The sequence below is a fragment of the Limanda limanda genome, chromosome 17 (assembly GCF_963576545.1).
Source record: "Limanda limanda chromosome 17, fLimLim1.1, whole genome shotgun sequence".
NCBI classification, from domain to species: Eukaryota; Metazoa; Chordata; class Actinopteri; order Pleuronectiformes; family Pleuronectidae; genus Limanda; species Limanda limanda.
The window spans coordinates 17,203,778-17,216,567 of record NC_083652.1 but is presented as its reverse complement, the minus strand read 5'-3'; the positions used below and the strand labels follow the sequence as shown (position 1 = coordinate 17,216,567).

The 12,790-nt window shown below is 43.3% G+C and overlaps 1 protein-coding gene across 1 annotated transcript in view; it reads right to left on the bottom strand.

The window, feature by feature from the left end:
- The window catches only part of LOC133022965 (voltage-dependent T-type calcium channel subunit alpha-1I-like), a 101,669-nt gene that overhangs the window by 29,430 nt on the left and 59,449 nt on the right, over window positions 1-12,790 (bottom strand). The window contains exons 10-17 of the mRNA XM_061089877.1: window positions 10,140-10,291; window positions 9,174-9,359; window positions 7,670-7,787; window positions 6,725-6,880; window positions 6,362-6,452; window positions 3,881-4,035; window positions 2,536-3,255; window positions 930-1,030 (exon numbers count right to left, since the gene is read on the bottom strand). Of these exons, the coding sequence (XP_060945860.1) occupies window positions 930-1,030; window positions 2,536-3,255; window positions 3,881-4,035; window positions 6,362-6,452; window positions 6,725-6,880; window positions 7,670-7,787; window positions 9,174-9,359; window positions 10,140-10,291 (1,679 nt within the window). The remainder of the gene's footprint in view (window positions 1-929; window positions 1,031-2,535; window positions 3,256-3,880; window positions 4,036-6,361; window positions 6,453-6,724; window positions 6,881-7,669; window positions 7,788-9,173; window positions 9,360-10,139; window positions 10,292-12,790) is intronic.

Below are 12,790 nucleotides of genomic sequence, written 5' to 3'. Positions count from 1 at the left end.
CAGTGCCAGAGATATAAATAGTTAGCCAAACAATTGGAATCGTCTGTAAAAATATTTTACAATTGATGGATAAATTAATGGAAATAGGCTAGATGAACAGATGAACAATCCTCAATCAGCATGCTAATATATTTTCCCCAGTAATATCATCAAAACTTACCTGACTAGTCCTGCACACTACAGCAGGCCTCAATAGCCCTGCTGTAGAGTGAAGGATGCTGGGAATTATCTGTGCATGTGATGGAAGAATGAACAGTGGAGGGTTGAAATTCAACGTGCAGCGTGTGCTGCATTCCATACATCTTTAAAATAGAGTTTTGAATGACGTTTTTATTGCTCAGCGTTTAATTTGCTTATTTTTTTTTGTTTTTCAAAATTCCCCAAATTCCAGAGCTTACCTTCCCATGGAAAGTTTCCAGAAAGTTTCCGGAAATTTACCGGAAACTTTCCGCCCCTTTGCAACCCTAATGACAACTGATAAAGTGTGTGTCTGTGTGAGGCAGTGGCTATAAAAGAGCATTTTAATTCAACGCACAGTCGATGCACTTGATAAATGAACATACCTGCCAACATTCGGCTGTACAAAAGAGGGAGATTTTCAACTTTTACCCGAACAGACCACATGATGGTTGATAACGTGGCTTGGGGTATACAAATTTAGGGTTTTTAACCAATCTGTCTGATATTTTGATGCGCATTTCTTCCTCATCTGGAAGTGTGGTGTTGAAAGAACAGTTTTGGTGCACATATCCCACACAGACACCAAGAAACACCCATTGGATTTTACCAAGAAATCTGGAGATAACAGGAGAAAGGATCAATCTGGAGCGCAGCGGGAGAAAAGGTTATAAATAGGGAGACTCCTGCAAAAATCAGGAGCGCTGGCAGACATGCAACGCGGGGGGGGAGGAAGGACGATGGCGACTCACTTGTTCTGTGGGGAGAACAGGAAGACGGACCAGTCCTCTCTGCTCTCACACCAGTCAGGTCTGTATGCCTCTATCGTCTTCTTGATGCGGATGCACAAGCACTGCAACAAACACATTATCAGTAGAATAAACACACACCCACACAGAGACACTTCCTGTTTGGACTCCCGTTCTGAAATATTTACAAAAAGTGAAACACGTCCATAGGAACAGCTCGGAGCATCTTCCAACGCCGCCATCTGTAACGCTCTCTCTCCCCCGCTGTCTAAATAGTCCTTTCTAATTAACCTTGTTTCTCTTGTACACAGACTTGTTTACAATGAAAACAATGGGGCTCCCACGAGTGCAGGATTTACACAAAGTACTCGAAGATCCTACACGAGACAGCAGGAGATTATTGTACGTGTGAAATCCGGAGCTTGAACATAAAAGCCAATGATCCGGTTCCTGGGAATCACAAGGACTAGATTGTGTTTCTCTATATGTTACATACTCTTAGAGTGATGGTAGATGACTATATATATATGTATATTTCCTACTGTACAGATCTTATTTATTTACATTTTCACTTTAATATGCACAATACTCATATACTTCTCCCCTCCACCCTGGCTTAGACTGCCACACACCCTCCTCCAACCACTGATCATTTGAACATTTGTACATTTGCACTAACTGTTACTTTTTTTACTACTGTATTATCCCGCCTATAGTGTATTCATATTTATATATATTTATATTTTTATCCTGCTCATTGTGTATTCGTCCTTATATCTTACAATTCCTGTTAATACTGTCGTATATTCGTTAGAGTAGATCACTTTGGTATGTGTTCAAAACATAATGACAGGCTTACGTTTATGATACCTGCCTTCTGGACTCTCAGACATTCTCAGAGAGTCCTCCAGATGTTTATCTTAGAAGTTCTCTACCTTTTTGAAATGATCCTTGACTCAGGGAATGACCTCTGACCAGCAAATGGATGGGGGTAAAGGGAAGGTCCTTGACCAATGCATTTTCATCTTCATGTGCAAAACAACTCCTTATTTAGGCTGAAACCCTGTTGTGTGATGTCATGTTATCTCTAGTCTTGGGGTCCCACCTCCCACCTATAAAACGTCTTGCCCGGCAGGGGCAAGTCAGACTTCACCGTTTGGCTGTGTGATTTCTCCGAGTCTCTAGAGCTCGTCCTGACCTGTACAACTTTTGTGTAATAAACATCATTATACTTGTAAGTACTGGGTCCGCGTTCCTTTCCTTCATCATCAACTTCTACAACCACATCAACCTCCCAGCCGACCAGAATATACTTCAATACTGTAATATTCCACATATATTTCTTACTGTACAGATCTTATTTATTTACATTTTCACTTTAATATGCACAATACTCTGCACTTTTACTGCCTTTTTTTGCACTTCTGGTTAGATGCTAAACTGCATTTCGTTGTATAAGTAATTGTACTGTGTGATGACAATAAAGTTGAATCTAATCTAATCTAATCTAAAACATTACTTCACTCTCTCACCATCTTGTCCTAATGCTGTTGCTGTTTGATTCCCTCCCTCCCTCCCTCCCTCACACAAACACAAAACAGGAACCTACGTATTCGATGTCATCGTCCAGGTCCTCCCGGTCCTTGCTGCGGGCGTTCACCTGGGGGAAGACGTCCGTCATCAGCTGGCTCGGGGGGGCTGCCCCTCCGGCCTGCTCCGTCTGGTGTCTACTTGGGGGCGTCTTCCCGTTACAGTCCTGGTGGACCCCTGCCAACCCACCCAGACTGCCGAGGCCACCGCCACCACCTGCGCTGATCATCATCCCACCAGAGACGCTCCTCTTCCTGTGGAGGGTCCGGGGGGGCGGGAGGTGGTGTGGTGGCGGCAGCAGCGGTGGAGGGTGTGGGGGTCCCGGCACCTGCAGCAGGTGGGGCAGCTCCAGCGATAGAGCTCTGCGGTCCCTCCTGGGTACAAAGGGACCTGGGAGCATAGGGTGAGGGAGGTGAAGAGAGTGGGAAGCAACGGCGGGGGGGGAGAGCAGAGCCTCCTCCTCGTCCGGGTGGACGCCGTGGAAGTGTCGGTGGGGGGACGAGGAGGCCCGGGGACCACGGATACGCAGGCTCCCTCCAACCAACCCCCCCAGACCGTCCAGGCCGTAGCCGTAGAAGGGCCTGGCGGAGGTGGAGGTGAAGGATGGACTGGCGCAGGGAGAAGAGGAAGAGCACGGGCGGCCGCCTCCCAGGCTGTTCCAGCTGGAGCGCCGGGCCCACAGGGCCTGGGGGTGGGGGGGCAGCGCGCGTCCCCAGTTGTGGTAACGCCGAACAGGATACTGAGGGAGAAGGAGACAGACAGAGAACCAGGTCCAGTCTGGATCAGCTCTCACCCTCTGGTTTACTAACAATAATAAATAGAGATCAGCACCTTAGCACAGCACGTGCCCATAACTCTGTTACTGTCTATATTTTATTTTATTTTATTCTATTTTCTTATATATTGTTGTTTTTTATATTGTTGTTTTATATTCAGTGCACCAATGACACCAAGGCAATTTCCTGTATGTGTATACCTGGCAAATAAAAGAATTCCTATTCTGATTCTGATTCACATATCTGATAATAATAAAGAAGAATAAAGCAACGTAATCATGTGCTACTGATTACACAAAATGTGTGAGAGCAGCCCATACTTTTGAGTCGATTAAGTAGCGTGGCATTTAATGAGCCAATTAAAGACTTGAGGTAAAGATCTTGCTGATGAATAACATCGTCCTTAAAACCAATAACGCATTAAAAAATGATTTGAAATACCCTTGTTAAAAAAACAGACACGACCCAGCACGTGATTATTAAAGAAATCTCCCACAATATTTCTCTCACACAGTTTCAGAGGAGTCAAAACGAAATGACCAGTCAACAACTAACAAACAGCAGCTATGTGTCTCCAGCCTGTCTCACCATAGCCCTCTGCTCCAGGTTGGCCCTGCCAAGAGAAATGGCGCTATTCTTCCTGGAGCCAAGAGCAAAGGTCAACCTCTCGCCTGGAAACTGACCAGCAGGCAGGGAGGACAAGTCCATGTGCCCATTGGGGGTCAGCGTAGAGATCTTTGGGTCTGAAGGACAGAGGGAATGGAAAGAAGAAGACATAAGGGGAATAATGAGGAGGGAAGGAAAGAGGAGTGGTGGGAGGGATGAACAATCACAGGATTTTCATTTAGATTTAGAGCAAATTACACACGCTCCTAAATATCAGTCCCCTAAACTCTTAAAGACAGTGATCTGCCATGGATCCCCTCTCCACCAAACGTCATGGAACTCTTTTGAGAAGTTTTTGCGTAATATTGCAAACTAACGAACAAACGCAGAAACAAACATAACCTTGTTGGCGGAGGTTATGAAGGAAACACCATTAAAGAACAAGTAATTTCCCTTTGCTTGTTCTTCTCTGTAGCTGTCACTAGGGTTGCAAAGGGGCGGAAAGTTTCCGGTAAATTTCCAGAAACTTTCCATGGGAAGTTTAGCTTGGGGATTTTGGGAATTTTGAAAAAAACAAAAAACTACGAAAATTAAACGCTGAGCAATAAAAACATCATTCAAAACTCTATTTTAAAGATGTATGGAATGCAGCACACACTGCACGTTGCATTTTAACCCTCCACTGTGCATTCTTCCATCACATGCACAGATAATTCCCAGCATCCTTCACTCTACAGCAGGGCTGATTGAGGCCTGCTGTAGTGTGCAGGACTAGTCAGGTAAGTTTCCATGATATTACTGGGAAAATATATTAGCATGCTGATTGAGGATTGTTCATCTGTTCATCTAGACTATTTACATTCATTTATCCATCAATTGTAAAATATGTTTACAGACGATTCCAATTGTTTGGCTAACTATTTATATCTCTGGCATTGCATTAGTGTTTTTTTACAAACTTTTTTCTCATCTTATTCTACAGAACAATGCCACGTGCACTATCTCATGTGTGGAGACATTTCACACCATCCAATGTAGAAGGAAAGGCTGTGTACATTTGCAAATACTGTGCAAAGACCTATGTTAAGAATGACACAAAGATGCAGAAGCATATAGTCAAGTGCCCAAAGTTTCCTCAGGGCTCAAATCAGCCTATGACAAAACAAAATGTTTATATTAATGTCTGTATATGACAAGGTAAATACAGTTAATATAAATTACCCACAACATTTCCAGTTTATTCCCGTTAATTCCCGTTTATTCCTGTTTATTCCTGTTTATTCCCGTTAATTCCCGTTAATTCCCATGGAAAGTTTCCAAAATGGAATATTCCCGGAATTTTGCAACCCTAGCTGTCACACAAACACAACTTTGTATTCTTCATCAGTCGGCACCATAAACCTCCTGGAACAAGGTGACGCTCGGCTCAGAGAGACAGAGGAAGGATTCATTTACACTAAACCCACTCACAGGAGTTCGGAGAAGAGAAGTGGTTTCCATTCATTACTAAGACTGTGGCGGCCCGCCATTGTCCAATTTGTCCTGCCACAGAGTCATAATGATCCACTCTTTGTTCCCAAACATTTCTCATAATAACACAAATGATCTCTGGTCTTGTGCTGCATCTTCATTCTCTCGGGAGGTATTTCTTTCGCTGTGCGCATTGCAGTTCTCAGCAGGCAAACACGCCAGCCCTACTCTGTGCACGGCGTGTTCACAGGGCAATCATCAACCCCCCCCCCACCTGCCTGCACCCGCAAGCCGGCAGCCACCGACATGCATCAAATCACATTCGGTGGTAAAACACTGGAGGAGACTTGTAAGAAGTGAAAAAGAACATCTGCCACCGGTTTGTCCTTTCCCAACATATTCATAATGTGTTTGATTGTACTTGAATGGAACAAAAAAGTAAACTGACATTTAAAAGGTATTTTTGGGATCAGCAAGCATCCGCCCCCCCGGAGTGCAGCTAAATGCTGCTCTACCCTACACTGCTCAACAGCATGATGCTTTGGAGAGTTCACTTTTGTTATGCCCACAGGGAGAGTAGAGGGGAGGGGGGGATGGATGGAGAGGTGGCATCAGGCATGCATTATTAAAGGTCTGTGCAGCTTACATTTCAGACTGTTGCTCGGCAATGTTTGTTGAAATCGGGCAACACGTCTGACGCCCGGGGCACAACAAAACAACCTGACTGCTGAAAGGTTGGAAGATGGGGTTCCTCTTTAGCCAATAAGATGAGACTATTTACTAAGGAAACAGTGTGAGATAACGATTAGTCTAGAATAAATATTTAATGCAACAACTCTGTGTGTTTGTGTTTGTGTTTCTTTTTATAATGGACCCCTTTCTCACGGCTGCCACAATCTAATCAGTTCATGCTCGAGTCCTAATTTGAGGATTTGAGGCTCCTGAGAAAAGGGACGGACGGACGGACAAATCAAAACACGCCTCGGGTCAGACCTGAGGGCTGCAGAGAGTCTTTCTGCTTTTCAGTCTCCTCAAAATTATAGGAGAACCTGTCATCTTCCGAGTGGGAGCGGTTTGCGTCACCCTGTATCCAGGAAAGTGAGAGAGAGAGAGAAAAAAAGAAGGAGAAAGCCAAGCAGAGGGAGGCAGAGAAGGAGAGGGAGCGCACGGGAGGAGGTGAGGAAACAAAGAGCGGGAGAATAAGAAACAAGTGTAATGTCAACGTTCTAGTGAGACTTATGAAGACTTAAGAGCTTAATAACTAAATCTCTGATTGATTGATAAAATGGATAGATTTTTTTTATTTTTGCTAACTGCTAATGCCCTGAATCTGAGGATGAGAAAAAAAGGTCTTACCTCAGCTTGGAAGCCCTCAACCAAGATGGCGACCAGTAAGTTGAAGAGCACATAGTTTCCAAACGTCATGAGAGCCACAAAATAGAGAGCAGCAAAGGGGGAGGTGGCGGCCATGCCGTTGTAGAGCACCATGTTCCAGTCCTCCTGGGTGAGAATCTGCAGGAGATAGACACACAGTATGGAGCAGGGAGACACACACACACACACACACACACAGACAGACACACACACATGTGGATAGAGATGGAAATAATTTGCACGTCCTCACAAGCAAATCTGTACAGGTTGTGATATGACAGTGTTAAAAGTGTGTGTGTGTGTGTGTGTGTGTGTGTTTGTGGCTGTAATAAGTACAAAGGACTCTATACTGCACGCCATGATCGCATTGTCGACCTCATTTCTAGTACTGTTAAGGGAGTATTCCCTCCAAATGTGTCAATGTACAAACACTCCAGTATAATGCCAGATTGGTTTAACAGTTCTGATGATGTGTTCTGTAACATCCCTAACACCCCTGATGTTGTTCTCTTGGACAAGGTTAAAAGGGAGGTAGTAGTCCTTGAGGTAGCCTGTGTCTATGACCTCTATATGGACTCCTTGACAAGCTGACCAAATACCAGCCCATTGTTGCTAAAATGAGAGACCTAGGCTATACATGTAAACTGGTAGTATTGATATTTGGAAGTCTGGGGCATGTCCATAAACTTTCGGTCAGTGGGCTACGACTGGCAGGACTTAATAAGAGACAAGCTAAACAACTAGCAAAGTTCTGCTCTGTATCAGCTGTTATAGGTAGTCTTGCTGTTTGGCGTAGGAGATGTTTCTTGTACCCATGAGTCACTAAGCTGTATTCAACCTCTGAGAAATGTTTGAATCCTTTTTGTACGAATATGATTAGTGGATTCAAATAAATTATTTAAATGTGTGTGTGTGTGTCATTTGTACCTGAAAGACAGTGACAATGGCCCAGAGCAGGGAGTCAAAGTTCTTCCTGTCGGGCACCGTGTCTCCGGCCTCTGTCTTCAGACTGAACTTGCAACCAAATATATGCATCCCCAGGATACTGCAACACACAGGAGAGATGTTTTACATAATAGATTCAGCTGCACATCCTGTCATAGGAACAAGAAGAGAGTGCCGTCATGCATGTCAGGGTTTCCCATTAATTACCAAGAGTAGGACGGCCTGCTTCTTTGATAATAAAACATTTTTTACACCTCTCCTAAAAAAAAAAAAAACACAGCACAAACCTCTACATTAGAGATAAAAGATTGCTAATGTAGTGTTTTGTGCTCTTGCTTTTTTTGCAGATCTGTCGTCAGCACATCACCGTAACTTATTCTTGCCCTCCTGCCACTTTCAGCCTCACAAACAAGTACTGATATATCTGAGCTTCAGGATAAATCCAAGAGAGTTGGTACCGTTTTTGCCATGTCTCTGATTCTGTTAATCCAAACACTAACTTTATGCCTTTTAAGAGAATATGCTTCAGACCATGAACTGAAGAAAATGCACAGAAACAGACAAACTCACAACAAATCAGCACAACCACTGCAATTGTCTCTTCAAGTTTTATTCTAGCATCTGCTTCCGGCTCGTTTCCTTTCAGCCTCGACCATCAGTTTGCTGCTGTCACTGTGAAACCCAGTCGGCGCCGTTCATATTCTCATCCGTCACTTTCTCCCCAGTGATTATGAAGAGGTTTTAAAAGTCTCAGCTGAGAGGTACTTTGCATTCATTGCCCCAAAATGCTACAGTTGCTTAATGCAGAACAACAGTCGCTCAGGATGGCATTAGAAGACTAAAAAGCTCTGATGCCACCTGTACATGTAACGATGCAGGTTTGCAGGGACATGTATATACACACAAACACACACACACACACACATTTGCACTCTGTGTAACTTAGATTTTTTACAGTCTACCTGGTAGAGTGCCTGGTATGGCTCTTTACTGGATTCAGGTAAAGCTAAAGCACCGCTAATGGTGTATTACTTCTAAAACGACATATATTCATGTTAAACTAAAATCATCTCTGTGCAATTTGAGACCGGTCTCCAGGTGTCACTTTGATAGCTGCGGTTTATTCTTATCACTGTTCTTTGGCCCGAAGCCTATCTGTCATATTTAATGGAATTTCAAATGCTTCATGCAGTCAAACGCTCTGAAGTAATGTTGGAGAAGAAGACAGGTTAACGAGATAATCCCTGTCGCCGATGAGAAAGCAAAAATGTGTGTAATCGATCCTGTTAGACTATAAAATATCATTGCACTGTACCTCACAGTGCATACACAGTATTTACATACAGTGAGTCAATCTAATAAACATCACAATCTCTGTTCTCTCTCACTTTTTTATCCACTCTTCTCTGCCCTCTCATTTTTCAATTTCCTGTCTCTGAGTCACACGCCACATAAATCTGTGCCCCCCCCCCCCCCCCCCGGTTACCTGAAGATGAAGATGAACAGCATGAGCAGCATACAGAAGGTGGCCACGTTGTCCATCGTCTTCATCAGCACCACCAGCTGCCGCCTCAGAGCAGGCATGAACCCCACCAGCTTAATGACCCTCAGCAGCCTGAAGGTCCTCAGCACTGACAGGCCGCCGTCTGCTTGGCCGATGATTTCACACACACTGGGATGTGTCATATGGGAGAGAGTGAGAAATTGGAGAAATTGGAGAATTGGAGAATTGGAGAAGAATATGAAAATGGTCGAGAAAAACATGTGTATTGATACAACCGGGGAGTTTGATTTAAAAAATGAAATCAATGTAGAGGAGGGAAAGACCAGATAAGAGAAGATTAAAAATACGCGGAGAAGGCGGTTAGACTACTACACATTCTAAAGAAGCAGAGAATCCATACTGGTGATAAGAAATATTTCTGACGTTTAACTTATTTTATCCCCAAGCTGAAGGACATTTCTTATATTTATCATTTCTAAAGAACAGAGCAATGCAAAGCTTCATGTGGAATCATGAAAATACACATTGGGAGAAAGTTAACATTCTCCACACGAGGGAAAATCTTCACACTGCTTTGGATGCAATCTAGTCAGTCAGCACACGTTGTGACAGCTGATGTTGTTTTTACAGAGAGGAAACATTTGAAGCTGCATACGACAGCTCTGAATTTGGTTTTGGGACTTTAATATAGAGTTGAAACAATAACTTGATCAGTTGATTGTTTAAATATGAATCTGTGACTATTTTCCACATCCCATCTTTGCTATAGAGATGAGTCTATGTTTCTCAGTTTTATATAATAGTAGATTAAACAACATTATTTTTTGAATTATATATTGGACCATGTAGATGTTTATAACAACAATTTTGATATTATAAAGGTTCAATCTTTTCTGACATTTTGGGGATTAAACTTGCATTTAACTAATTCTAAAGCAGATTACAGACCTGATGATAACAATGATGCCATCAAATATGTTGTAGGGGTTCCTCAGGTACTCAAAGAAGCCGAACGCAGTCAGCTTGAGGATCATCTCCAGCGTGAACATGCAGGTGAAGACGATGTTGCAGATCTCCAGGACGTTGGTCAGCTCCTCGGGCTGGGTTGAGGTGGGTAAGGGGGGGGAGGGAGGTCAAAGAAACGGCAAAACAAAAATAAAACAGCAGGTGAGATGTGGGAGCGGGTTTAGAGAGAAGGTTAGAGGTGTAAACTTTCTTAAAAGCAGAGAACTGAGAGAGACACAGACATAAAAACGTAGTTGATATTAAACCACTGCTTTGCAATCACAGCTACGGCAAGCAAAAGATGCGGAAGGACTGTGGAGAAATACAACAATGTACCCGTCACCTTCCTCCGCCTGTGTTTAAAAATACTGTCACTCAGACTGTCAGTCACTCACAAAGAGAAATCTCTTGTAACCTGGCAAATAGAATCAGCACACGTGTCTTATTTTACAAAGGAAATAGAGAGAGAGCGGCATGAGAGCGAACTATAAAGGTTAAAAATCTTGTTTTTTATAGTCAGACCGATATGGATTCTCGGTGGCCAATGCTGATATTGACTTGGATATATAAAATATCCAATAACGATATATCCGCTGATAAAAATAAAACTATTGTCACTGATTCCTAAGGAGTTGATATCGAAACTTTATCAAAAGGAAATTGAGGCTTAATATTTCACAGGTTATCCATAAACTTGATCATAAATGACTGTAAATAAAAGTTGAGTCTTTATTTTCCATAAACAAATATACCTATATATCAGTGAAAGGCTCATATTGGATGCTTTTCTTTGACCAGCCAATAAATCGGTCTTGCTCCTGTTTTTTTTGTTTTTGTTTTATCACAGATGTTTAAGTGAAACTTTTAAAAAAACTCTCATTTGCAAATATGAACAGGAAAATGAGAAATAGGACGGAGAGGGTAGAGGGTCACACAACTCGGTGGCTGAGTAGGAGGATGTTATCTGGAATCGGCAAAGGATACACAAACCCATAAAAAACACTCTCACACAAAAGAAACACAAACTCATCCTCCGGTCAATCCCGGGTTTATTTCCATTTGTATGTGCGCGTGCGTGTGAGACTGAATGTGTGTGACGCAGGATATGGTTCAGATGCTTTCACTGATACCCCCTGTGAATTTCAGTTTCCAAGCCAGAGGAGAAATAGCCAGTTAGCCCTGCCAAACTTAGCAAACCATGTCAGAGAAAAACCCACTCTCAATCCTCCCATCCTCTAATCCGCTTTCTCTCTCAGTCTATCTCCACCAGCTCCCTGGTTCCATCCATTTTTCTTTCTCTTTCGGAGTCTCATTATCAGGCAGGGCCATCTATTCCAAATCAATATCCTGCTGTCTGTCAGGGGAGGGTGAACGGGATGGGAAGATCCCGGCGCACGGAGAAGGAAAAATGGAGTAAGCGGAGGGATTATTTGGGAGGAGATGTTGACACTATGGGAGAGGAGGAGAGGAGAGAGTAATATTCGATCGGAGGTGAGAACGAGGAAGAATGTGAAAGGGACGGAAATGAAACTAATCTGGCAAAACCAGCATAAATCTCTTGAGCTAGGTTTTAACTGGAAGATTTCAGTCTGAGACTCAGGAACTGGGACCTGGACAGATCAGTAGACGACAGGTTGGTTTAGGTAATGACGCGACATCTAGAATTAACACCTCATCGTTGTCTGCCTCCACCTCCAGTAACCTTATACCTTGGTCTTTGTCGACCAAAGCAAATCTCCTTTGAGTCCAAGTGAGTATTTGTGCCAAATTTCCAGAAATCCTCTCCAGGCTTTCGTGCAGAGCATAAAAAATCTATATGTCATCGAACTGATATTTAAAAAAGGTGCTAACTGCTTCTGTAGAGGAGTTGTGGTGAATGCAGAGCGGAGGGATGAACAAACACAAACAAGTTTCCTCCCTCCGCTGGTGGCTCTAACCTTGACCTATGTCCAGAGCTCTCTCACCAGTCGACAGGACAAACACAGGATATGAGATTTATTGCTATTGACAGAACCATCACATCCCCTGACATCACACTTTAACTCAGACAAAATACCATCATTCCACCCCCCAACCCCCCCCTCGCTCTCTCCCTCCTCCCTGCTTCCCTTCTTCTTGCCCCATTACCTTTTATTCCCGCGCCTGCTTTCTCCCATGCTGCTTCAAAACCTGCTCCGTCACTATCCATCACCTGAATAGTATTTCATATTTTATCCGGCCAAACAAATGTCCCCCCCTCGTATTCTCTGTGCCCCCTTAGCGAGTGCACGTTGCTCACATATGAAATATGAATGGATGAGCTACCACTTTGCCAGCCTGGATTCTAATGTGCCAATTTCTTTTCCACAAACAGACATGGACACAGTTAAAGGAATCTCAAATAGGATTATGACCTTTAAGATAACAGTTAATAACTTCGACGTCATACCAATACAAAGCAATAAGTTTCTTTCCCTCGGGCAGGTTGTGGTGCTCTGTGGTTTCCTCTTTTTTTGTCAGATTTCCTGTTTTAGAATCAAATCTGCTGCAGAGCTAAACACATACTTTTCCCTCTGTTTCTGTGGCAGCCTGGGGAAATTGTTGAGGGAGGAAGG